This window comes from Mustela nivalis (assembly GCF_964662115.1).
Source record: "Mustela nivalis genome assembly, chromosome: 3".
NCBI classification, from domain to species: domain Eukaryota; kingdom Metazoa; phylum Chordata; class Mammalia; order Carnivora; family Mustelidae; genus Mustela; species Mustela nivalis.
In genome coordinates, this window is record NC_139022.1 from 153391223 (window position 1) to 153418820 (window position 27598).

The window sequence follows — 27598 nt, forward strand, 5'->3', positions numbered from 1 at the left end:
AAGACTCCAGACTTCAGCAACTCAACATGTCCTCACCTCTGGCCGAGGCATGACAGACTGGCTGCCCCCAGTACGGGCTTGCCTACATGACTGTTGGCCAGCCAGCTGCCCTAGCCACTCCTGAGAGCCCGCAAGGCAGAATGGCCTGGGAGCTGGGAGCCCATCCTGGGACAATACACAATGAACTTGAAACACTTTCTGTGCTTATCTGGGGCCCTCACCTCCTCTGGGCATTTGGGATAAAATGTTGTTGCCTAGATGTCCGTGGAGAATGTGACTGAGCCAGATGGCCTCCCCGCAGGGTAATGCAAGACGTCCCCTTGTATGATATGCACCCAACCCCCACCACTGTGGCAGGAGCTCTTGGAGAGGATGGAACCTCCTGCGGCCCTCAGAGCTGGACCCCGACGCTTAGAAGCTCCTCATCCCTCCTTTGTCCTAGAAAGTACGTTCTGCTCACCTTTCCCACACTGAGAGCTGTTCCGAAGGCTCTGCCTGGAGAAAGTATGGTTGGAACCCTCTGTATGGTCTACCTCAGAGGTGGAAACTCTAAGAAAGAATCCAGTTAACCTAGTTTAGTCTTCTATATAAACTGGGAAGATTCTAGGACCGTATAGAGATGTACTTGGCCTGTGGCTGCCCCCAAGAAAAGCCTCAGAAGCTCTGCTGCTTTTTAGAGGCCCCCCTAAGCCCCCATTCCTCTCACCACTCTCCCATCCCCCATTCCTCCCCCACCACCCCCCACCCCACCCCCACCCTCCAGCAATCCAGAGCAGCCTGCCTCTTTCTTCCAGCCCTCTGCACCCTCTGTGTACAGGACCCTCCCCACCAAGTTCCAAATGGCCTTGTCGCTGTGCCCCTTAGGTTCTGCCACACACAGGCGCACTGACTCTCAGTCTGCCACAGTATGAGAACAACCTGGATGGGTCTAAAACCATGGTCTGAGCAAAAGAGAAAGGACATATTTTTAGAAATTGAAAACACATCCACGCCACACAATACCAGTTTTCTAAGAAGACATGCCAACCAAAAGATACATATTAAATATGGAAATAGTTGCCTATGGAGATAGTAGGGGTGGAGGACGCAGGAGGGACAAATGGGAATGTTAGAAATTAAAACATAGGGGCGCCTGGGTGGCTCAGTGGGTTTAAGCCTCTGCCTTCAGCTCAGGTCATGATCTCAGGGTCCTGGGATCGAGTCCCACATCAGGCTCTCTGCTCAGCAGGGAGCCTGCTTCCCCCTCTCTCTCTCTGCCTGCCTCTCTGCCTGCTTGTGATCTCTCTCTGTCAAATAAATAAATAAAAGCTTTAAAAAAAAAGAAAGAAAGAAAAGAAATTAAAACATAAGAATAAAGCACCTTGACTCCTCAGGTCTCAACTTCTTGCCCTACTCAGATGCACTGTTGTCCAGAGCCTTCCTAGCTATTTTGTGCCCCTCATCCTTCCCCGGAGAGCAGCACGCTCTTCCCATAGTCCCCTTCTCCTCCTCAGAGACCCTCCATACCCTCAGCAATTTCTTCATCCACTCACTTCGTACACATCCTCCTTTTCTCTCTTGGGTTTACACGCCTCATTTCTCAGTCTCTGGCCTCTTTAACTATTTCTGGAACCTCCCCCTCCCCCCCACAGCCACCACCACCCTCACGGACAGATGCTCCTCCTAACAAGAAACTGCTAGAACAGAAAACTAACCAAACTCCTCCAGAAGGCCTTGACTTTGTTTGCCTGCCTTCTTTCTCTTCTCTCTCTTCCACCTTCTTTTCTTTTCTCTCCCCTAAGGCACAGACTGGGAACTTTTCTCCCTGAGGTCCTGCCCTAGGAGCTCTGGGACTTGTCCCAAGTGAAGGCAGTAACCACTCCAAGACCCCCCTCCCCCCCAGAGCTCCTCCCCTTCCATCCTAAACTCAAAGTCCAGCTGGCCCATGAGCAGTTGGAGCCCTTCCTTTGACCTGCTTCGCCAGGGGCTCGTTTTCTGACTGGGAGAGATGACTCCAGCCTGGAGACACCTGCTGAGAGCTTGGTACCTGCAGACCTCCTCTTACAGGATCCCCAAGATGTGCCCTACCTTGAGCCGTAAGTGGAAACCAGGGGCACATGGGTCAGCTGAGGGTTGGCTAGAGGGTCTGGGCTGAGCTCAGAACCTGTTGCCTGGGGCTCTGGGTTTAAGCCTACCATGGGGGCTTGGAGAGAGGCCATCTGACCCAGCAGTCCTCACCCTGGCAAATCCATTGCCTTGTTCGAGCCCAACATTTTACTACACCCCCACCCTGCCCCTCACCTGAATGGAAATCCACGGATAATAAAACCCAAGATGCACAATTTCCAAATGAAAACAATGTGGTAATTTAGCTGTATTATTAAGGAGAAATAAAAGGAAAGCCATTCATGACTAACTGTTAACTGCAATAAATAGATACTCAAGGCCGATGACTTTGGAAGGCATTAAGCCTCCTCACAAAGCCTTCTGCCCCTGCCATGCCCCCAGGAAGTGGTACCATCACCTCAAGCAATGACAAGGAAACAGACTCAGAGGAGTGCAGCCATTTCCTCAGAGACACCCGAGAGCTAGGACTAGACCCTGAGCCCTCTCCTTCCACTCAGACTCTCTCTCCAGCGGGGACCCAAAATGTGAGAAGACCTGGGGTCACCAGCCATTGGTGGCTTTATGTAGTCTCTCTTCTGTGCTCGTGATTTTCCCTGAACCTCACCTCCTCCGCAATTCCCCTCACAGAACGTGAATGTTAGCAGCTGTCTGCAGGTTTCCGTGTGCTCACAGGCCCGAATCAGGTACAGGAAAGCCTCTTCCATCCCCCATTATGATCAATGTGGTCTTCATTTTCTCTTCTTTCCCTTTTCTCTCTCCTTCCTTGTCTCCTATTTGCTTTGTGTCTTCCCAACAGTCGCTCTTCTTTCAAATTTAATACTTCTCATGCTTTAGAGGATTATCTCTTCTCATCTTCAACCCAAACTTGTTAGTGAGTATTATTAATCCATTTCACAGCTGAGGAGACAGAATAGTAAAGGCAATTAAGAAAGTTGGTCAAAGAGAGAAACACAGAAGTGACAACTTGCCATCTAAACCCAGATTTGTCTGACTCTGACTCTAAGTTAGAATGATTCCACCAGGCCCCTCCTTCCCTACACTTCTTCCAACCCTATTTGCGCTTCTCTTTTCCTCAATCATGGGATTTTGCCAGAATATCATTTAACCCTGTCATTTTCTGAGAAGGAGCTAGAATTATACCCAGAGTCTTGTGCTCCATAAGGAGGATACTACGTTACAAGTACCAGCTGCTGATGAAGCAGGGGAGAGTGCCCTCTCTGCCCCCCTTCCCCTTTCCTAGCCTAACCCCTGGTCTTTGGGGAGCTGGGCGGATGGTGGTAGCAGGTGAAGCTTGCAGGTGAAATCTTCTTGATCAAGTCCTAGGGATTTCTTAACATAGCTGCACCGAGAAACTACAGAGGGCAAGTCCTCTTGCAAACTTAGGCCACATAGACATGAACGCCATGCCATGCTCCACCTTCTCTTTCAAGAAACTCTGGGCCTTTATTTCTACTTTCTGACCTATTGTACCTAGATACAATACAATTGTACCTAGATGCTTGGGTTTGTTCATTCCAACACACATTGGCCACTCCCTTCTTAGGAACACACTCTGTGCAAGATACACATGCAAGCAAAGTATCTGAATGCCTACTAGGGACCCACAGGTGAACAGAGCCATGGGGGGGGGGGCGGCAGTGGGCAAAAAGCCATGATTTTGTTTTGTATCCCAGTTGGGGAAACAGAGCACAAACCAACAGATAAATACATAGAAAACAGCCAGTAGAGATACACGTGATAAATAAAACCAAATTAAGGTGGGAAGATAGAAAATTAAAATGGGAGAAGAGGGAGGCAGGGTCTGGTTTTGATGGGGAGATCACCAGGTGTTAAGTGTGGCCAGGCAGGCGAAAATAAACATGTCACCATCCCTGTACAACACCTGCATATAGTCTGTATGATATACGTGTGGGTCAAGGACTCAGCCTTGCCTATGTCTGATATGCACGGGCACTTGGGGCTAAACATGTCCACAGAGTTATAGGAGAAACTTGTTTCAAGATAAAAGAAGAGAAAAAAATATCTCCGAGGTGCCTTCTTCCTTACTAATGATAGTCGTTAAGTGTGTATCGTCTCTAGGGAGATGGGCTGTGTGCTTGAAGGTACCATTTTCCCATGTCTGCCTACTTGGCCACAAGGAAGGGTGTGCCAGAGGGCTGATGGATAGCAAATGGTGCCCATTTCCAGCTGAGAAACTTCCCAAGACTCTTGCAAAGCTTTTTCTAAGAAAAGTATTAAAATGGACCCTAAAGGGAGGTCTCCTGCCCCGTGGCAGTCCTTGCCGCCAACTGCAGAACTGATTGAACCCCTGAAAAGGTCCAGGAGGGGCAGGCCTGCTCCCAAAAGTTCCAAGAGGAGGGATGGACCTGCCAGCCTTGGATTCGGGCAAACTTCTTGCTTGTAGACACCAGCAACCACCCTACCTCGCTTAAGGAAAAGACCCTGATGGGAAAGATACGGAGGGAGGGAACCGAAAGAACCAGCGGGAGGGGGAGGGGATGGGCAGGAGTGGATGTGAGGAGACATCAGGAGGGCCCAGCGGGGATAGCATCCCTCCTTGCAGGAACGGCCCCGGAAGCAGTCTTGGCTCTGATGAGGGTCTGCAGCCATTCCCCCCAATGCGAGGCATCTGCTCAAGACATCACATCCTAAAGAGGGGACACCTTGTTCATCCTTTGGAGGTCTTGTGCCCCTAGCCTCACTGGTGGGAGGCAGGCACCTGATGTGAGTATCCTGTCAATGAGAGCACACAGTTCAGAGGGACCTAGTGCTCTAGCTCAATGCCAAGTGTACCCTGTAACTCCCAGCAGAACGTGAAACAGTTTATGAAGGAAAAGGATCCTGTCTTGGGTCTGGAAGCAGACGACATAATGTTTCTTCCCTGCCAACCACAGCCCCTCATTCATCCACACTTCAACATGGTCTCAGCATGCTTCCATGGGAGACAGCCTCTCTAGGCCTCAGCCCTACCAAAGTCTCTCGAAACTGCAAATGTCCCTTATGTAATCTGTCCCTCCCTTGGTCCTTAGGTGAATAAGATCTTCCTTTCTTAATTCGTTGGCTATCCTATGAAAATGAGATATCTCGAGGGACAAGTTTCTTGGTTTGGGGTTGTTTTTTTTTTTTTTTTTAGATTTTTATTTATTTGACAGAGGGAAGCCCAACGAGAGAGGGAACACAAGTGGGGGGAGTGGGAGAGGGAGAAGCAGGCTTTCCACTGAGCAGGGAACCGGATATGGGGCTCGATTCCAGGACCCTGGGATCCTGTCCTGAGCCGAAGGCAGACACTTAAGCACTAAGCCTCCCAGGGACCCGGAGTGACAAGTTTTTTTAAAGTTACCTAATATGCTATGCAGAAATAAGGCATAGTTAGCATTTTAATCAATCACCTTAATGTTCTGCAAACTATGCTCATTATGTATTACAAAATAATTCATACCCTTTTTTTTTTATTTGAAAGGGTAGGAAGATCTTATTAAATACCCTCTGTATTGAAAATTGTTTATGAATTTTAGAAAACTCTTTACCATTACAGAAAGAATTTCTGCCCAGAATTTCCAAATGCTCACAAAAATTGATCTCCCTCCCTTATCTTGCCTCAACAGATTTTCACTGTTTGATACTATGATCATAGTATTTTGATACTTTGGGAAAAGAAAACCAAGTTAATGTAACTTTGTTGTGGAACTCTGTGAGAATTAAGTTGCTGGAATATTAAACCCAACTCCCCATTTATCATTTGCATTTCTTATACAATGGCAGTGGTGTTCTCCAAAGAGAATTCCACCTTTAAATGTCTTGGGTTGTCCAGGTGAACTGGAGAGAAAATTGGTGAATTGGATGAAAATCATTAACTGTCATCAGTATTTAGCATCAGGCCTAAAAGGGCAACATTAAATCAGTTATAATAACAAAGAAGGCTCAAAAAATGCCTATACAGAAATAGATCAATTCTGTTGCAATTCCATTTTATGACCCCACATCTCAGTTATCCCTTCCCCCACCTCTCTTGGGTCTGTCTTCCCCCACCACCCCCCAACACACACATAACCTCCATGTGTGTATGTGCTCACCCACAATCTCTCAGAACCTGGAAGTTTATTAACCCTCAACTCTTGTGTCATCCTCAAAACAGAAGCTATTTTGAACAAAGAATGCAGGCAAATATCCAGATATTTAGACTTTGCATTTTTTTTCTAGCAAATAATGAAAACTAAATAAAGAAAAGTCTTTGGTTTCTGTATGTCCGTCCGCTATTATCATTACTATTAGTTTTGAGTTGGGGTTGTTTGGTGAGAGAGGAGCTACGAAAGACAGTAGACTGATGAGCTGTCATCTAGATGGACTTCACTGTTGACTAATTCCTTTCCTCCTTGCTTCTTTCCTCCTTTCCAAATATTCCTTCCTCCCTTCCTTTTCTCCTTTCCTTCCTTCCTTCCCTCTCTCTTCCCACTTTCCTTGCTCCCTCCCTTCCTTCCTTCCAACAGGAATTTATGTATTTCATTTGGATCCCTCACTCCACTATCACATTCCTATCAGTCTGGTGAAAAAAGAACTGAATAAACCTGCCTTGACTGTTCGAAATTTGGGCTCTTCTTTATCCAATCCTTCTCCCCAACTCTGCCCCACCCCCAACTAACTTTCATAATCCCTATAGCTTTGGAGTCAAGAGAACTTAGAGTCTTCTCAATGGGCAGCTCCAATTGTGCAGGTAGAAAAAAAAAAAAAGGACTGAAAGAGTGAAAGGAATTTGAATTCTTAGAAATACTCAGAATATTTTTTTTTTTTGCCATTTCAAAAGAGTAACTGATGCAGAGATACACAATGAAAAGCTTTTCAAAAGGTGAAATTCTCAGAAAACTTAAACTGTTATTTTTTTTTCTCATTTTAATACATGGATAGCCTAAAGTCACTTGTTTTTTAGGTAAGAGCAAATTAACGACATTAGTGATTATTTAGAAGACAAAAGTGAATGAGATCTCTTGGAAGAAAACCATATTCAGAGCTGTTACTTTCCAGCTTCATTTAAAAACACAAATGTTCATTGTGTTGCTCAGGACTGTGACTTCATCACTACACAAAACACCAACATCTCATCTATGGATTCAAACCTTCGTGCTGAATAAGAGGGATGACCTTCTCAGCTCTCTCCACCTGTAGAATGATCTTGATACTGACCTTGAATCTTCAAAAGTAGCAGTATTCTTTTCTAAGAGTACTTACAAGGTCTCTAGACATCTCTTCCAAACTATGAGATTCTGTAACTCCGTTATGCTATCCCACTGCTAACGACAGGTCAAAACCCGTGCTGGAAAGGAGAGGAGAAGGTGGCCAATGAATGAGAAAAAGAGAAGTAGGCTGGGAGTAAGATATTTGGAGTTTAATTCTTGTTCTGCCGCTAACTAGCTTGGTGAACTTAAGCAAATTAATTTACCACTTGGGGCTGGTTTCCTTATCTATAAAGTTAGCATTTTAACAGCAACAACAAAAATCTGAGGCCCCTTCTAGCTCCAAATATTAAGTGATTCCCCTGGCTCACCTTATCTTCACTTTGCCATGGTCTGGTCTTGTGTTGTCGTGGTCTTTGTGTTGGGTTTTGGAGGATGGTTTTTGTCTTCTGGACCTATTTGTGTGTATTTGTTATTATACTACATTGCCTTGGCTTCATAGCTCAGGGGCTAGAGCACTGGTCTTGTATACTACATTGCCTAACACCTATCTCTCCTCATTCTCTACAAGGATAGTCAACAGCCATTCATGTCTTGATTACTGAAGTCCAATCTGGTATCAGGAACTGGGATTGGCAGCAGGGTGTGGGCACTATGCCACTCAAGGCTTAAAAAGTGCCTCTATTATAAAGAAGATCTATTCCAGGAATGCACAGAAGTTTGGTGGACAGTAGAGAGAAATGTCATCCCTCGTGCAGGGTGTGGAGGAGCTCATGAGGGACCACAGTGGGAAAAAAGAGGACTTCCCCCAAATATCCTCCTGCTTTTGTGGACTAGATTTGAAAGAAATTCTCCTTTTCTTCCTTCCAATAACTTGTTATTGAGATACCCCAGTTTTTTAAATCCAAACTAAATGTCGATTTGAATTATTCTTTTAAACTAAGGAATAAATGAAGTTGCCTACAGATCTTGGTTCAGATTGTGTATATATACAGGTGATTTTTCCAAACAGGCTTGTTTGAGGTTTAATTGAGAACCCTAACTCACTTCACCTTTAATAGGTGCTTTCCGGACATCTGTGACCAAGCTTGGTCTTCATACAAAACACAGAATGCCTCCCTGTGACTTCACACCTGAAAAATACCAGGTAAGAGTCAGAATTTTAGGAAAACCCAAGGGAATGGTTCTTCTTGAAAGGGCTAAATTAATTGTTTTCTTGAGAAAGACAGACAGATGGCCCTGCCTGCTACTGAGCCCTCACATCTTATTCTATCCCTTAAGTCACTGGGAGGGTCTGAACCCTCTTACTCTACTTAGTGATGTTGTGTGAATTGTGCATGTGCGGGACACAGCGGAGACAGACCAAGACTACAAGAAGGAGACTATTTCTATCTGTCACAGGGATATACGTATAGATAGAGACATACAAAGACATATATCACAAAGGTGATACTACACATTTGCTTTCTAAAATGTTGTTTTGAGGGGCACCTGGATGGCTCAGTCGTTAAGCATCTACCTTCGGCTCAGGTCATGATCCCAGGGTCCAGGGATCGAGTCCCACATCGGGCTGTGGGAAGCCTGCTTCTCCCTCTCCCATTCCCCCTGCTTGTGTGCCCTCTCTTGCTGTCTCTCTGACCAATAAATAAATTTAAAAATCTTTTAAAAAGTAAAAAATTTAAAAATAGGTAAAATGTTGTTTTGACTCTCATACAGCAATGCGTGATCTGACCTTCAGGAGTCCTCCCGTCCAAAATATAAAATTATAATTTTGCTCTCAGACTAATATTGGGCTTCTCTTTCTTTCTCTCTCCCTCCCTCCCTCCCTTTCTTCCTTTCCATCTGCTTTATTCTACATAATACTCCTAGGTTAGAATTTGTAGAGTCAATAGTCAGGAGGTACCCATAAAGAAGAAAAGGATAGGAGAAAGTCTGGTAAGAACATGAACACCACCAGCACTTCACTTCCTTTTAATTCAAAAAGAAAAAAAAAAAAAAAAACTGGGCCCCTGGGTGGCTCAGATGGTTAAGCATCTGCCTTCAGCTCAGGTCATGATCCCAGAGTCTTGAGATTAAGTCCTTCATCGGGTTCCCTGCTCAGCTGGGTACCTGATTCTCTCTCTGCCTCTGCTTCCCTCTCTCTCTCTCTGTCTCTCACAAATAAATAAATAAAATCTAAAAAAAAAAAAAAAAAAAAAACTGCAGGAAAAAAGGAAGGAAGAGAAAAATAAAGAGAGGGAGAGAGAGAAAGGGAGGAAGTGGGGGAGGGAGGGAGGGAGGAACATTACCACAGACACTTACTTCTAAAATCGTTATATTTTTTTCTACAGCTAACATGAATTCAAAGACAAGGCTTTCCCCTGAAAGGTAGAAAATTTCAGCCTCCTTCTTCATATTTGATCTAGAAAGGGATCAAAGGGCCGCATTAATAATTTCCTGTACTGGAGAGGAAGGAAGGACCTTGAGCAAGGAGGATGTGGGGCAAATACCCCCAGGTGTGGGCACAGGATGGCAGCCTATGCTCGGTCAGCATAGAGGCGAGACGCTGCATTCGGCCCTGCTGTTGATCTTGTAAGAAATGTGAAGGTGAGGAAAAAAGAAATCTTAAACCCTTAAATCTTGCCTATCTACAGTCCCTCGCCTATGAACGTGTCCTGGAGATCCACAGTCAACACCTCGCTCCCATGTCGACGGCGTATTTCCCGAAGCCTTTGTTGCTTCACCAGGGTCACATGGAATGGCTGTTTGATTATGAGGGAAACAGATACCTGGACTTCTTTTCTGGGATTGTCACTGTCAGTGTCGGTCACTGCCACCCGTGAGTATCCTTAAAATTCCGGCATTTTCACTCCTGGAGAATATATGGAGATCCGGCTAGTGATCACGTTGGTGATTCAGAACTCTGGTTCCGAATTGTCTCTCCTTAGGCATATCTGGTTTCTGGCCACCGTGCTCCCTACCTATTTCCTGGGTAACAAAAAAATCTTAACACTGCCCTTTTTGTTTTCTCGGCAATGCTAGATTTATTCATTCTCATGCCATGAGGCGTGTACCACGTGATTGGAGTGTGGCTGTATGTGTGTACTTGTCCTCACTAGTGACAGCTTTCCAGAAAGAGGCAAAGTACTGAGGGAAAGACAAGTAGTTCTCGTAAACCCATGGGGCGGCTGGGTGTCGGGTGTGGGATGAGGAATCGAGAAATCACTTCTAGCCTTAGGATCTTCCTCACCTCTGACTGATGGATGGATGGATGAGGAAAGAAAGGATGCTAAGAAAGGAGTAATCAGAGCTGGAAATTTACATTAGAAATGCATGGATCCGTTAATCCTGGGATTCTCTGGACCCTCGTCATCAACCCACCCACACAGATACCCTGGGCAGGTTCTTCTATGGTTCTTTTATTTTTTGATTCCACTCTCCCATTTTCCTGCCTATTCGCTCTTGCCTTTAATCATCCATCCAACAAAGCTCACTTCAAGTAAGACCATCATACAGCAGCAAGCTGAAATCAACTGAGTAAGTTTGGGTCCTTCTGTCAAGTAGGAGTGAAGGTCTTCCCCTTCAGCAGCTGTCAGGTGGGAGGAGCAAGATTTACCTCCAGGGTCTAGGCTCACCTCTTCCTCCCACAGCCCTCTCCTTCCTGCTTCTGTCTCTGGGAGGCACTCAACCCATGTGAGGTCCAAAGGAGCTTGTAAAATAAAATTCAGAGGCGGTCTAAAATATGTGATAAGCACACATGAAAGAAGGTAAGAAAAACAAAAGAGAGAAAAATTTTGATTTCATTAATAATGTTAGGTGTTGTCCCTGTTAGTTGACCACTCAATGATGTTCATGACCTTTGTGCTTCTCCTGATCTCGCTCTGACCCTGTGCACAAAATGTGCATCAACATTGACCACTGTTAGGAATCAGATACTTGACTCTCCTTTGAAGAAAGAAATGTGGTCCTTATATACACATGCATGATGGATCTATAACTCTTTAGAAGAGTAAATGAAAAGACACTTAGTCTTACACCTAATCATCTCTAGTTTCCAAACTGTTCAAAGGATATTTAATAAGGAAACCTAATTAAAAGAGAGTCTGTGTCCTGAAGTAGGAATTTCTCCTCTACAATCCCTGAAAGATTGACATCTGGTCTCCTTTGGAACACCTCCCTTGGTGAAGAACCCACAACCTTTCAAGACCACCCATCCCATTGCCAGACAGCTCTACTGGTTAACCAGCTCTGCTGGTTAGAGCTCTTCCCACGTGTGGATGAAACCAGCCTCTTGAAACTATTTGAGAAGTAGCCCCATGTTTGGGTTCAATGGCCAGTGTGTGTGTGTCGGGGGGAACATGGCCACCAGCAGCATGGGGAACTCTGCTCTCCTGTTGCTCCAGGAAGGTGAACGCAGTGGCACAAAAGCAGCTGGGCCGCCTGTGGCACACAAGTTCCCTCTTCTTCCACTCTCCAATCCACGAGTTCGCAGAGAAGCTTTCGGCACTTCTTCCTGAGCCACTAAAGGTACGATGCTCTTCAAAGGAACAGGAGTCTCATGATCCCAGGGAAGCAGGAATATGAACAGCGAATCTGGTCCATGCTTTGAGCATCTGAAAAAGTGAGCTAATAGCCATATCTGAAAGGGATCAAGAAGACAGGGACTTAAGAATGGCTGGTGAAGCCAGCCAATGTTCACACATCACCTCCCAGCCTCTGCCTGTCCTTGGCCACAGATCTGCAAAAGTCGCTTCACAGAAGCCCAGCCCTCCTCCCTGGACACTCTCCTCTGTGTTCCTGGGGGAAGGGGGAAGTTCCTTCTCTTGGCTCCAGGGCCCCTCTACAAAGTCATTTGCATGGCTCATTTTACAGAGTGGAGCCATTTTTTACTAAAATTAAATCCCATTCAGTCCATTCAACCTAGGAGGCACTGAGATAGTTTTGCTAAATGAGATGTTTTTCTGCATCCAAACTGACTGAATAGGTCTCTTTTTAACTGAACTGAGATGTTGAAGTGTTGGCCAAGATTTGCATTTCCAGATTCATTGAACTAATATATGTCGTACCTAGAACAGTACCCAGGGTTGGCTTTTAGGATTACTTTCTGTATTCTCTAGATTCTCTATTTACTATAGAGCTGAAGAAAGCTGGACCAGCTGCAACCTAAGTGCAGCCCAGTCATGCTCATGGAGAAGCAGAAGTAGGGGTACAGGCCCTGAGCCAGGAGGACCCGGGTGCACTCATTTCTCCCTTTTCTTCTAACCAGGAGGAGCTGCACGTTTTCCTCATTTGCTTGTTTTTTCAATATTCACACACACTGAATAGACAGGCTATGACTGTCCCGTGAGGCTGCAGAGTCAAGGGGCCTGCCTTGTTCCAGCCTTCAGAACTCAGGTGGTTGAAGTTCAAGGCTAAGCAATCCAGTCCTCAGACGCACTCACCCACTAACCATTCCATATCCTGCCTCGGGTTTTCCTATCTTGGCATTTTGCAGAACATTGATGAGAGCCAGTGAAACCTTGGAATGCTTCACAATCGGGATGATCCCTTGGCCATTTTTGTATCTCTAGCACTTAGCAGCTTGTTCAGTGAAAAGCTGTAGAGTTAACATAGTAATCTGGGGATGGGACTGCTTGTCTACAGGGAACTCGCCTTAATAATTAGAGGCTGGGACACACAGTCTTTAGCAATTTCAGATTAATTGGGTAATAAGAAAATAAATGAACGTATGAAGTCACGTGTCTTGTTTCCCTCCAGGTCATTTTCTTGGTGAATAGTGGTTCAGAGGCCAATGATCTAGCCATGCTGATGGCCAGAGCACACTCAAACAGCACAGACATTATTTCCTTCAGGTAATCACGCCCTGAAATATTCAACCTCAATAACATTGACTTACTCCAATACCAAATGGGCATCTTTAAAACATAGCCTGGAGGGGAAGGGGGCTTTCCCAGGAGTATTGTTCTAATTTTACGTGTTAGGGAAGAATCAGTCCAGTGAATTTTATGACTGGATAAACCCATATAAAGTGGCCTGATCCAAGTTAGGAGTCCCTAAATTAGGGGTCCCTGACTGGGGTAACAAACAGCTTGGAGTACTAGTTATGTCACAGATCTTCCTATAAATTTAAAGAGATAGTCATATGTCAGTTTTTTGTGTTTTTTGTTTTTTTTTACTTTGAAGGTATGGTATTGACCAGGACAAATGCCGAGTCAACACCCACAGACGCTCCTGGCTTTAACTTTCTTCTCTTTAAGTGCAGAGGATGCATATTTAACCTGTATATTTCTCCTTCTTTGGGTGACTTTTGAAAACTGATAATTTAATAACTTCATTATAAACCCTTGGCAACTCTACTAGCATTAAAATAATAGAAAATTAAGCATTTTGTTTGCAGTTGTGTCCTCAGGGTAATTTTATATAGCACATTGAAACAGGCTCTTATAATAAGGTTTATGTCAAAGAGCAGCTTATACTCAAAGTAGGTAGAATGAAGAAGTAGTCCTGGTCTGTCACCTGTCTGGCCATAATTTCTGTCTCCATTCAAAAGAAGATGGAATACCACAGCATGTCCAATACTGCATAATCCATATAAAATGCACATGTGGCAACTAAGGAAACATTTGTTAACAAAGAAACACAGCAAGAAAAAAAAAGTGATTGATGTTTTACCCAATAAACATCCCAGAATATACATGTCCAGATAAGTGTTGATCTATTCAAAACAGGCATGTGTTACTGGGGTTCAACACACATTCATATCTCCTCCTTCAAGATAGATGACCATCCTTTTGAATGGTCTTAATAGTTGTAAATCCTCGTGTCAGAGTGACTTTGATTTGGGGAACCATCAAAACCCCTTTGAAGCCAAGACTGGTGATAAGAATGATATGGACAAAATATGATAGTCTTGGGTTCAAAAAGAAACAAAATCTGTGATCTTTATACGCCAAATAAAGAGGCTTCTGAGGAATTTGTGCAGCAGCCACATCTCAGGAACTAATACTTGGCTTCTCAAGGTGACTACCTTCAAGATTAATGCTCATTGGCTACCTAATCTCTGGCACGTTGCTGAAAGATGGGTCTCATTACTATATAGGAATCCAGTAGGGCATCGGTTAAGGTCAGAGTTCCTGCAAAGCTTCCTTTCACCATTTCAAATCTCTGACCCCAGGAAAAAAGACAAATAAGTAAATTCTCCTGGCAGAGCTTTAGAAGATTTCTTAGAAATCACTGGAGTTGCATGTCAATGGTGTTCTACTGAATTGAAGAAAAATGAACTTAACCCCATCTTCTCACTGTTTCTTCTCTGTAGAGGAGGCTATCATGGGTGCAGTCCTTACACACTTGGCCTGACCAACGTAGGGCCCTACAAGATGGAGCTCCCCAGTGGGACAGGCTGCCAATCAGTGAGTTCTGGGATTTTTATCTTCTTTCTCAAAAGTCTGCTGGGTAGGTGCTATGATTGATCAGATTGTCCAGGTATTAGGATTCGAAATGAATATAAAGCCTATCGTTAATCAGGGGCTGAATTTGACTTAGTGGAACCAAAGCCTACTTGGAGGAAATGTTTATTGGAAAAGCCTTCAGAGTCTGAGTAATAATTCGTGATAGAGATTTTTAAAGTTTGTTTTGCTTTTAAACAAAATCAAATAAATAACCAATAAATGCATTGAAACTAGTTCTCAGAGCCTTGAGTGCCTAGGATTTCTATAGAACCATCAACCCTGTACTCACCGTCTGTCCTCACTTGCTATATATACCCCCCTCAGCAGAAGACTCAGATACCTAATTATTCCTATTCTTTCAGATGCCCTTACTCTCCAAACTCTTGAGCAAGTTCCAGGCTGACATTGAAATCAGTTTCCTTTGTAAAGTGCCCACATAACTGATTTCTAAGAAAAAAATTATCTTTTCAAACCAAAATATTAGAGTTTCATCTGAGGTGGCAGAGGAGCAAGGGAGGCATCTCAATATCAAACTAAGAAGCCCTCTTACCCTGATCGGCATCACATTCTCCTTCAAATTGGCTACCTTGTCTTTCCAGTTTGCCAAATTCCTTCTTTTGTCACTTGCAGACAATGTGCCCAGATGTTTTCCGTGGCCCTTGGGGAGGAAGCCACTGTCGAGATTCTCCGGTGCAAACAATTAGGAAATGCAGCTGTGCACCAGGTTCAAGGGGTCAGGGTGGGAGGTGGGTGGTGGAAGGTCAGGAGGGGCAAGGAAACTAGAGAAAGGCTGTACCATTCCTAAGTGAACAGATGGGGGGGGGGTGGAGAATGGAAATGGGAGAAGTCAAAGGAAACAAAACTAGAAACCCACCCCACCCCACCCCCACCCCCATAGAATCAGCATTTCCCATGCCTCCCACCGCGATGCTGTCTGGCTGTGAGGAAAAGCATCTCACACTATCATAGCTGGGCTAAACAGACAATCACTTGGTGCTTAATTAAAGGGGTTCTTTTAGCTCTATTAGCAACAGCTTTTCTATCAATTTTAAAAGAAAATAAGGCTGGTAGAATTGTTTACCAATTCCCAGTGGGGAAGGGTGGGGGAGAATACTTTTTGCAATCTCTTGAAATGCCAGACAAGAAGCGCACCCCCCGCCCCAGGGATTCAGAGTGCCAGCCAAAATGACAGTATCTGTCAAAGCTTAAGGCCATTCCCAAAGGCTGCTGATATCTCTTGCAAGTTTTAAAGGCGTTCTCAAAAGGAAAGCTGTCATTTACCCATGGCGGTTTTAGTGACATTCTTTACCTATTTTTATCCTAAGAGGAAGCTTGGAAGCAGACTCTCTTCTTTGCTAATCAACAGGTTTCCCCCGGTGCCTGTCGGCACAGTTCAAGACTTTTCAATAGCTGCTTCTAAGTAGTGCTGAAAGAAAGAGCTAAGTGCTTCTGTGAAAGGTATTTGGCTATAGTCGAAATACCTTTAGACGAAATAGTCTGGCTCAAGGGGTTGAGAAAAAGAATGCAAATGGAAGTCTTTATAAAAAATGAGCTTTGAAAGGAAGAAAAATCCCTGTCTCCTTAGAGTTCAGATGGGATAATGGCAAAATGGAGGTTGGAGGAGGAAAGAATGAGCATTGAAACAGGGTGCCGTGGTCCCAGAACTGAAAACTGTAAGAAGACTTAAAGCTCTGTGTGTGTGTGTGTGTGTGTGTGTGTGTGTGTGTGTGTACCCTCCATTTTAAAAATGAAAAAAAAAACAAGGCCCACAGTGGGGAGGCTGGGGAGCTAGGACTTCACCCTAAGCCTTCTGACTCCAAACCAGTGCTCCCAGCCTATGGCCATCTTTGTTCACACTAACATTCCAGCAGGATGAACCCAGGCTTGACAACAATTCCCATTCTGCTGGCCAGACTTAGGAGACACGTGAAGTCAGCAGACCAGGAGTTCACTCCCAGCCCCGGCTGGTTCAGCTAGGAGCAAAGGCTCCACCTATTGTATCTTTCTTCTCATTTGGAAGATGGAGATAGCTGCACCTGTATCCGTCCCTCATTACTAGGCTTCATGAGATCAAGGGAAGGGAGCTTTCTGTACAGGGAGGCAGGTAATAGCAATGTCAAGTGTACCCATAGAGACAGACCTGTGGATCCAACCTAAATGGCAGCAAGAACTACAATTGGTTTCATGTACCTCGTGGACTTCAACCCAACCAGAAAATCATGAGCGTGGAACCTAGCAGCAGAAGTGCTCAAGAGATAGCTCTTGCCTTCCCTCCCCATGCTGGTCCCTCTCCCTTTCCATCCTCTCCACTCCCTCCTTCTTTGAGTCTTTCTGGGCTCCAAGCCAATTTGAAAATGCTAGAACCCCATGGTCATCTCTCTAGTGGCATTTGGAGGCTAAATGATAGTGACAGAATCCATTTCTGCTTCTCTGGACTGTTGTCCTTGGCATATCTCAAGTCAGCTGTTTTCTTAACTCATATCTTCAAGAGACACCACTGATATATATTTAAATGGACTAGGATTACAAAAAGCCTCCTCCAGGACTTTGGGGAGCTGCGAAGTGTTTGGTCCTTGTTGTAAAATGGCAGATTCATAGGTTTGCAGAAGCAAGCCAACGTATAAAATAGTTTGAGTATAGAAGATTCCAGTTCTCAATTCCTCTTAGGGTTTGTTCACTGGGCGCATGCAGGTGCCAATCTTGGTAGATGTTCTTTCATCTCAGGATTATGTCCTCACGGTCCACATGGGCATATGTAGGGTCCATATTGTGAGCCTGATCTAGTCACTGCTGTGGGAGACTTCATTACCTTCTTCTATCCTTTTGTCAGGATTTTGTCTTTCCAAGTATTCATTCCAGGCCCTGAACTTCAGATGTCACCCATGATGACCTTCACCTCCTAAAGTCCACAGCCCCCAGAAACCCCAGACCTTGTACTTATCATGTCATTCTTCCTCACCTTTTGCAAAATGAGTTTCCTTTTCCTTAAGAATTGTTCTTTCTTAGCCTTTCACTCCACTTAACGGTTTCTACCCTAGCAGCTAAAGTAAAAGCACTTCCGTCTCTACTCTGTTGCTCGCATGGTCTCCAGGAGAACATCCACTCTTTACACCCTTGGTGTTGTCATGGTGATGCCACTGCACCCCATCCCTCTCCAGAAGCAGCCTGACCTGGAGTTACAGCAATGAGCTCAAGAAGGAAATGTGAAATGTGAAATGAAATAAGAAGCTGATTACAGCAGGTGACCCCTCTCATCACTGAACTTGTGGGCAGTAGGGGACAAATCATGAAAGGTCTACCACTAGTTTAAGCAAAACCTTTTCTCGGTTTGGTTTTGTCCAAATGTAAGCCATTAGGGTTGATTTTGTTCCACCTTCTGATCTCTCTCTTTATAGCTCAGCTTGCTAAATGTCCAAATTGTATCTTTTGAACATATGTTCCATCCTTTAGAGTCATCTTTGACTGTTTTCTCTTCCTGTCTTACTAAGAATTTAAAAATCCATTCTCTAGAGGCATAGGTTTATTTATCTAGCATATCCTGTTCATCAAACAACTCCAGCAATGACAAAAAAAATGTGCTTTCTGGGCTTGATTCCCTTTCCTTTACTTCCTTCTTTGCACTTCCAGCCCCCAACTCCAACTAATCGAAGATGTCAGGTACCCTGGTTGAGCCAGCTCTCCCAAATACCACATGTACCTTAAAATACGTTTGGGACCAGGGAGTGTTCTTTCCCATTTTCAAATGAAGAGCTGAGGTATAAAATATAATTTGTGCCTCCGTGTTGATGATGATGACGGAAGTCTTCTGTCCCTTTTCTCTAGACGTCAGGAGATAAGACAACCTCCCCGCATCTCAACAAGTGCTGGGATGGCAGGTGGTGGCTCTTCTCCCAGATTGCTTTCACTGTCACTGGGGCTGGGGCTCTTCTGCTGTCCATGGATATGGGCTGTGTGGTGCTGTTTAGAATCAAATTAGAGACATAGATAAAATTTCTGAAGTTTCAGTAGTGTATGGATGCAGTCTCTCTGGGAAAGGCTTCCTGCCCCTGCCACCATGGGTGAACATTATCGGACTCCAGTACTTTTCTCTTTAGACCAGATTCTAATTGTTCTATAAACATATTTGCTAACTCTAAAGACCAAAACACTCTATAGCTTTAAAACGGTACATCAGATTAAGGGGCAATAAAAGGTAAATAGAGTCATTTTCAAATAGATGAAATCCACACTCCAATTACATTTGAATTAAATCTACCCAGTTGAGAGGATAGGCATCCTTGTGTGAAATAGCTCTGTATTCCAGACTCAGTGATACTTTGGGGCATTTCTTCCCCGGATGGAAGTGACTGAAGTGGTTTGTGTATGTTTTTATGGCTCTCCTACTCTCTCTGCTCAAACTAAAGTGCAAGCTGTTGCAAAAGAAAGTCCCCCCTTCAGAATGCTATGCCTTCATTTCCTGTTTACTGTATTCTAAGGTTTCTAATCAATCTACTCATTTTCTTTTCTTTTTTTTCTGTTTCCCCCCCATTCTACTGAATGCCATTCTCACATCTTCAAATGCTATGTTTTGTGTGTTTGTTTGTTGGTGGTTCTTGTTTTTTGCAGACTGCTGCCAAGCGAAAGACCAGTATATTGAACAGTTCAAAGATACTCTGAACACTTCTGTGGCCAAATCAATTGCTGGATTTTTTGCAGAGCCAATTCAAGTGGGTATATTGACCTTAGACATTAATTGGGCTGACTTTTAAGTTATCAGAGAGTTTTAACTCAGACATTAGGGAATTTGAAAATAGTTAAGTGACCATTGCTGTGTCCCTCTCCAAATTCAGTTCATTCTCTTGGTCTCCTTGAAAAAAAGAAGGCTCCTGATTCCTCTACTGACCTTCAAACACTCCTGCATTCCTGGGTTGAACAGATTAAATGAAACTACTGAATTCCTAAAATTCTGAAGAAATGGAAACCCCAGCAAATTTTAGTTGCTTAATACCCACACTGCCAGGGGGAGTATCTCTTCAATATTACCAAATCCCCTTAATCCACTTTGTATCTACTCTCAGAAATAAGCATTTGCTTCATTTTCCCCAAAGGCATGGCATAGGGTAATGGTCCCTCTCTTCACCCACAGTTGGAGCAGTTCTAAAGACCACTGTAAAAATTTCTAGTATTACTAATACTACTGATGATAATGATCTAGCTTCTTTTTTTTTTTTTTTCCCTTAATAGTTTCAAAGGACTATGCTGTTCTTAGAGGACACCCTCGTTTGATCTTTTGCAGGGGGTAAATGGAGTCGTCCAGTATCCAAAGGGGTTTCTACAGGAAGCCTTCGAGTTGGTGCGGGAGCGGGGAGGCGTGTGCATCGCAGATGAGGTGAGCTGTGGACCGACTGTGGGTAGGGAGGCAGGGCAGGAAAGGCACAGGGAGAAACTTCTTCATACCTCCCTCCGAAAAGCATCTCCAGGGTGGGAATTCCAGGGTGAGGGTATGAATTAATAAAGCCTTTGCTAGTTGACTGGTTGGTTAGTGGCTTATTTGGTCCATTTAACAAGCACAACAGAACTTAAATATCCAAATTGGAATCTATCAAATGAGTGGCTAGTGGGCACTTTCTACATTCTCATGTGCTGACTGTGTCAGGGGTAGCTCAAAAACCACACAGGAAATTTAATCTCATAACCAAGTTTTCATCCTAATTTTGCCTAAATAGTATTAACCAGCCTGGCAGCATTCATCTTACCTTAATTTAAAAAAAAAAAAAAAAAAAAAAACTTGTTTGGAAAAGATATTAAAAGAAAAAAAATGCATGGGGCACCTGGGTGGCTCAGTTGATTAAGCATCTGACCCTTGATGTCGACTCAGGTCACCATCTTAGCCTCGTAAGATCAAGCCCCAGCTTGGGTTCTGCACTGGGCATGGAGCCTGCTTAAGATTCTCTCTGGCTCTCTCTCTGCCCCTCCCCCCACAAAAGAAAAAAAAAATGCAGCCTCTAAGAAAGGAGAAGGCCACCGTTCCAGATCTTTAAAAACTAGTTCCAAAAAAATTCTAAAATAGCTGACGTTAAGGTATCACTGAAGGAAAAGCATATAGTAGCACCATGGGGACACTTCAAAGAGAACAAAATTCACCAAATCTGCAAGCATTAGCTTATGTCTTTTTTAAAGGTAACAATTTCATCATAATCACACTCCTATTAGGGTATATCAAAGACAGTAAGTAGTCTTTTGTCTGCCGAGAATAGCAACAGAGGTCAAAGGACCAGAGGATGGTCCCCAGGACCACAGAGAGCCCCTGGATCATTGCTGGGTGTCCAGTCATGATTCTACAAACAAGCACTTCCACCCACCAAGAACAGGTGGGCCCTTGTGACTATGTTTCCCACCTGTTTCAGTCCTGCTGTGTTCCACCTGAACATTTTTGCTCAACGAAACATTCCTTATAGCAGTCTTTTGGGCTGTCCCCTCTGCAAATTTTTTTGGTAATTTCCTCATGTGCAGCCAGGTTTTTGATAACCCCAGGTGGCCGGGATGGCCCCCCAGAGTGCTGCACACATACACACAGCCAACCCATCCCACCCCCTTCCCCGACCGGCCACTGGGAGTTTAGGGAATGCAAACCAATCATAGTCTGAAGAAAGTTAACTGCTATTAAAAGAAGAAGAAGAAGAAGAAGAAGAAGAAGAAGAAGAAGAAGAAGAAGAAGGGGAAGAAGAAGGAGGAGAAGAAGAAGGAGAAGAAGGAGAAGAAGAAGAAGAAGATTTACAATTTGCTACATCAGCGAGAGAATCCATTTTAACCTTTAGAATCAGCACTTAGTGACGCTGCCACAGTTGGACTAACAATGAGAGAAAGTAGATTGAATTTTTAAAATATATGACTTTCAGAATTTTCTTTCTTTTGTTTTAAAGATTTTATTTATTTATTTATTTATTTATTTATTTATTTATTTGACAGACAGAGATCACGAGTAGTCAGAGAGGCAGGCAGGGAGAGAGAGGAGGAAGCCCTGCAGAGAGCCCGATGCGGGACTCGATCCCAAGACCCCGAGAACATGACCCGAGCCGAAGGCAGAGGCTTTAACCCACTGAGCCACCCAGGCGCCCCGACTTTCAGAATTTTCTAAGATGGGTGTTTTTATCACTGTTTTTTTAAAGATTTATTTATTAATTTGAGAGAGAGTGAGTGAGGGCTTGAGTGTGGGGGAGGGGCTGAGGGAGAGAGAGAATCTCAAGTAGACTCCCTGTTGAAAATGGAGCTCCACACGGGCTCAAACCTAGGATCCCAAGATCACAAACCCAGCCGAAAGCAAGAGTCAGCGGGCCAACTGACTGAGCCAGCTGGTGCCCCGGTTTTATCAGGCAGCAGCTGTACCAGCCCCAATCCCCTCCCTATAACTGCAGTTTCTCCCCTGCTGCCTTACCCACTGGAGATCTTTATTAAGGATTGTTACCCAGAATGTTCCTTTCATGTGCATTACTTATCTGACCCTCACAGCAGCCCTGTGATGTATTGCTATTACTATTTCTGCTTAACAGAGTTAACATAGGTTCAGAGGACTTCAGAAATATCTCCAAAATCCCACAAAGCTAGTAAATGGGTTCTGGTAACTGAAAGCTCAAACACAGATTAAGTGTTGTGTCCGTGATCCTACAAAGATGGCGATGCCGATGACTGGCAGCGACGATACAGAAGAGGAAGAGGAGGAGAGGGAAGTGGTCACAGTCAGAAAAGCCATGATTTCTTAAAAGGTTTCCAATGACTTGGCATTGATTTCCGTCAGGTGCAGACAGGATTTGGAAGACTGGGCTCTCACTTCTGGGGCTTCCAAACCCATGGCATCCTGCCAGACATTGTCACCATGGCTAAAGGGATTGGGAACGGCTTTCCCATGGCAGCAGTTGTGACAACCCCAGGTAGGGCCAACAGGGAAGCTGCATTTTCTTCTGGGTCTCTCCCATCAGCAATGGTAGAAAACAGGTGTTTCAGAACTTGTGTGTGTTGAAGACAGTGGTAGGAACTCTACATGCATTTCTGAAGCAATAATAAAGAGAGAGAGAGTCTGCCAGACAGTGGAAGAGATGGAAGAAAGCCAGTCCTTTTTGCTCTTGCTGTAAGCAAGATTAATTCTCCCACGCCCACAATGCAAGGCAGGGTTCTCACACTCCAACAAGGTATAGGAAATTGTGCCACAAAAACAAAACCCACACAAGAGACCCCTTTTAACCAACCTGAAGATAACTGTGAAATTTCCAAGGGAATCATGTTTTGAGGGAGACTCTTCCTTGGGCTTGCTATTCCCCTACGTTATAAACTCAGGGTCCAGAGTACACAGTTTTCTCTATTTCTGTCTCATCAACAAAACAGCCAAATATAATGCATCTCATTTAGTCAGAATATTCTAGAAAATGAACATAAGAATAAACCCTATTTTCAGTTTTAGTGAGGTTTTACAGAAAATGATTTTTATGAACAGTTTATCATTAAAAGTCTTTAAACCATTTTGCTCTTCCCACCAGTAGGAAACACACTTTAGATATACTAACGGGTAATTAAGTGTTCTGATATTTCAGTGTTTTTATTGAATGAATAAAGCTCCTTCTGCTCTCCACACAATAGGCCAATAATTTAAGAGGCGAGATTGGGGGCACAAAAACCAGCAAACTGAGGAGATGGCAGATTATCATCCTAAGGAATGTCTCCCCTGGGCAGGAAGTCTAAATTCCTTGTTTGTTAGCAAAAGGAGGAAGCATGAAGGGGTTGGAGAGAAAGGTGACCCACGTCTGTAGACATCTGAGAAAGGTCTTGTAACTTCTTTGTCCTTGGTCAGTTGCTCTTTATCTACAGGTATCTGGTGGTGTCGTGTAAATCTTTTTTTTTTTTTTTTTAAGATTTTTATTTATTTATTTGAAAGAGAGAGAGAGAGAACACAGAGTAAGAAGTAGAAGCAGACTCCCCTCTCAGCAGAGAGCCTGATACTGGGCTCCATCCCAGGACCCTGAGATCATGACCTGAGCCAAAGGCAGAGGCTTAGCCCACTGAGCCACCCATGTGTCCCTCATTCCTGTAAATCTTAAGCATAACATTGGCATTTCTGTTTGTACTTCCTTATCTCCTCAAGTGACGCAGGTTTCAGGTAAAACAAACAAACAAAAAACAGTTTATGCAAATCTCAGCTATAAGCAAAATTCCTGCAGTGATTAGCACATCTACATGCAGGGTGAAGCAGGAGTTTCTAAACTATAGGTCACAACAACAAGGGAAAATGAAGCAATATGTAATCAGACACGCTGTGTTTCTACCTGTTACAGATATTAAAATGTGGATATAGAAAGTAAAGTATAATGAACCAAATATATGCTCACCCAGAAACAATCCAGAAATAATGTTATGAAATCTTTCGTGTTGTTTTAAAAAAGAAAAAAAATTTTCCTTCTTAGTCCCAAGAGTATAATATAGAAAGAAAGGTTAATAATGAAGATCCCATGTAAATTCTCATAAATCAAACGTTAAGGTACTTTTCAACTCACACAACACATTACAGATTTTGTTATCACACTTCTCGTGGAGTAAATAAGCAATTTTTCCCGATCCACTGGACACATGGATCAGTCAGTGAGGGCTACCATATCAAGACACCACACGCTGGGTGGCTTAAACAGCAGATATTTATTTCCTCATAGTTCTGGAAGTTGGAATCCAAGATCAAGGGGCCATCAAAGTGGATTTTTGGTGAGATCTTTCTCACCGATGGCCAACTTCTTGCTGTGTCCTTACATGTCCTTTTCCTCAGAGAGAGAGAGAGAGCTTTAGTGTCTCTTTCTCTTCTTAGAAAGACACCAGTGCTGTAAAGCCCCCACCCTTGTGACTTCATTTAACCTTAGTTACTTCACTAAAGGCCCCATCTCCAAATATATCCACATTGGGTGTAGGGCTTCAACATCTGAAGAGGGGTCAGTAGGGCAGGGAGACACGTAATTCCATCCATAACCTCCACTCTCTGGTGAACGAAGAATGCGTTGGATACGATGCCATGAAATACATTATTAATACAACCCACAAGTCAATATAATTCAAATGGTGTGATGAGAAATTATAGATAGGAACGTCTCACTCTCTACTCACCTTTTATCTTTTCCCCCTAGAGATTGCCAAGTCTCTGGCTACACGCCTTTTTCACTTCAACACCTTTGGAGGGAACCCCATGGCCTGTGCCATTGGGTCAGCGGTGCTCGAGGTATGTTCCAACAGCCACATTGACGTCTCTCATTTCACAGAATGGCTACTTCAAAACCACACGCACACACTATCCGACCTCTGTCACATCATATTATTCAAGTGAAGAGGTAATTACTAATCCATGCATTTAAGTTTGATTTCCAGTGATTATTCTGCCCCTTCACTCCTTTTTAAAGTTCTACTTTGGGTGCTTGAAGTATGAGATACAAAATAATTTATAATCAACTTCATCTGCATAGGAAATAGAAGAAAAGGTCACTAGCTGACAGCATTGAAATTTCTTTTTTATTTGAGTGCTATGTGATGGATAGTCACCAACTGCTATCCTTGAATTCGAGTTAATTTTGGCCTGGTCTTTATTGTCTTCCTTCCTTTGGTGGTACAGTCATAAAGAGAAACTGCGTCCAGCGGGACCAATGAGGTAATTCAGCTGTTGTTCAGACCCTGTCCCTCAATTTCCCTGCTGTCTCCTCTGGTAAATGCCTTTGCTAATGTGCATAATAAGAGCATTTGCTTAAGTGTGTGCAGGATATCACTGGAAGAATGCCCAAGAAACGAATCTCTGTGGTTGTTTGTGGGGAGGGAAACTTGGTGTTTGGGGGACAGGAGTCAGCGAGGGCTGCTCTACTGCATACCCTTCCATACATTCTGATTTTTGAACAAGGCACATGACTCACCGATTTAAAAATTTTGAGCATATTTAAATAAAAATCCCCTTGCTGATTAAAAAGTTTCTTCAAATAGGATAAAATCACAAAATGAAAAGTAGGGGGAGGAGTGTTTCATTTGCTTCATTCAGTAGACATTGCCAACTTTTTGTTTAAGTGTTGCGTCCCCACGAGCCAGTAGATAGGATTTAGGTGAGTAAGCAGGACTTAAGTCATGTAATTATTATCAGCTAACTATAAATATAGTAATTGTGTGTAGGAAATAAAAATCACAGGTGTCTACCATGAGTGAAAGTAGGTGAAAATTTTTTCGTATCTTCAGGGCCTTGACTCTGGGCCCACACAGGGCTTCACTCAGTCTGTCAGGCCACTGCCCTGTAGTGGCACACTCAAGCAATGATAGTGTGCGCCTGGCTGAGGGCCACTGTACAGAGGCCAGTAAGCTCCCAGTACAATGAGAATCTGTGACAGGTCTCTCCTCAGAGCACTGTCTTCTTCACGACTGTATCCTACTTCTCAGACAGGCCAGGTAGTAATGAACCTCAGGATAATGGCATCAGCGTTACAGACTGTGTGGAGACATGTCTTTACTCTTTCCTATATTTTTAATCACCCCTGAAGATGAGGAGTGTTTGGGGACCCTATCTGCTCTACCAAGCCTCTTTTTTCTCCTTACAGCAAAGCTCTTTGTTGTACAGGACCTGGTTCCATTAGACTTTGAGTTCCAAGTATCGGGTCAACTTTCTATAAAGAAGGTCGTACACATTTATCTCTCAATACTTCTCGGTCGATATTAGATTTTTTTTTTTTTTAATGCAAGGCCATTTGCGACTTTCTCTAAACAGGTGATTAAAGAAGAAAAGCTACAAGAAAACAGTCATGACGTTGGCACCTACATGCTACAGAAGTTTGCTGAGCTGCGGGATGAGTTTGAGATTGTCGGAGATGTCCGAGGCAAAGGCCTCATGATAGGAATAGAAATGGTGAAGGACAAGGTAGGTTCTGATCTGCCGTGCTCCCTGTGACTTCTTGGGCTTGGGAAGAATTAAAGTAAGAAGGGTGAACCACAAGGTCACTTCATTCATTCTCAGGGAGAGCACACAATGCCAGAGAGACTCAGCGAAGCCCATCAAAGACAAGTGGGGAGTGCCAAAAGCGAGCAGGTCAAGAGTTCTAGAAGAGAGAGGGAGGGCATTTGGAACAGGGAGCTAATATTTTTCCTGCTGCTCAAGGCAAAGAATATTGGTGACAACTGAATATTTAGAATCAGACATATGGATATGGAGAAGGGAGGAAGTTATTTGGGGAGCAGCTGGTGGCCCAGAGAGCTCATGGAAGTGAGGGACAAGGCTGGGAAAGAGTTGTGAGGATGTTTTGGGGTGAGGACTTTAAGGATCTACAGGATTTTGAATTTTTCTGTTTGTGAATATTTTTCAATCTCCAAGTAACCAGGCAGGGTGTGACTTTCTGATGACATTTCCCACTGTGACCTCAAACTCAGAATGACAACAATTGAACTTGGCTATTTCCTCCAAACCAGTTATTCCTCCAAGTTCGTGGTTTCTGTTTCTCACCCTCCACTCTTCTCCCAATTACCCAACCTCCACACCAAAAAATAACTTGAAAATCCTTCTCTCCTTGTTTCTAGTGTCAAGCCCTGTGGATCCTTTCTTTGCCAAGTCTCTCAAATCCTTCCCTGTGTCTCCATGGCTGTCCCTGCAGCCTGTGTCCCTCCCCTTCATAAAAGCAAAGTCTAGACCCACTGAGGAGAGCAACAGGGGGAGAATCTTGGCACCAGGTTGACAAAATCAGACTAACTAACCCCTTCACCCTAACTCTTGTCCAACTTTCTCTTAAGTGGCTTCTTGCTATTATCTTAACACAGCATCCTACTTGAAGAGGGCTGATGCTCAATTATTTTAGGACTCAGACCAGACTATGGATATAAGACTCTTCCATTGATGCCACACAGTGGAGCCAGTACAAAACTGGAATGTTT

At 43.9% G+C, this 27598-nt stretch overlaps 1 protein-coding gene across 1 annotated transcript in view; it reads left to right on the plus strand.

Annotated features, from left to right (window-relative positions):
• Positions 1 to 1918: 1918 nt before the first annotated feature.
• The window catches only part of AGXT2 (alanine--glyoxylate aminotransferase 2), a 33189-nt gene continuing 7509 nt past the window's right edge, over positions 1919 to 27598 (plus strand). The window contains exons 1-12 of the mRNA XM_082725874.1: positions 1919 to 2075; positions 8336 to 8421; positions 9908 to 10092; positions 11657 to 11780; positions 13011 to 13105; positions 14569 to 14662; positions 15332 to 15425; positions 19307 to 19407; positions 19977 to 20069; positions 22476 to 22608; positions 24838 to 24929; positions 26445 to 26594. Of these exons, the coding sequence (XP_082582000.1) occupies positions 1988 to 2075; positions 8336 to 8421; positions 9908 to 10092; positions 11657 to 11780; positions 13011 to 13105; positions 14569 to 14662; positions 15332 to 15425; positions 19307 to 19407; positions 19977 to 20069; positions 22476 to 22608; positions 24838 to 24929; positions 26445 to 26594 (1335 nt within the window). The 5' untranslated portion in view covers positions 1919 to 1987. The remainder of the gene's footprint in view (positions 2076 to 8335; positions 8422 to 9907; positions 10093 to 11656; positions 11781 to 13010; positions 13106 to 14568; positions 14663 to 15331; positions 15426 to 19306; positions 19408 to 19976; positions 20070 to 22475; positions 22609 to 24837; positions 24930 to 26444; positions 26595 to 27598) is intronic.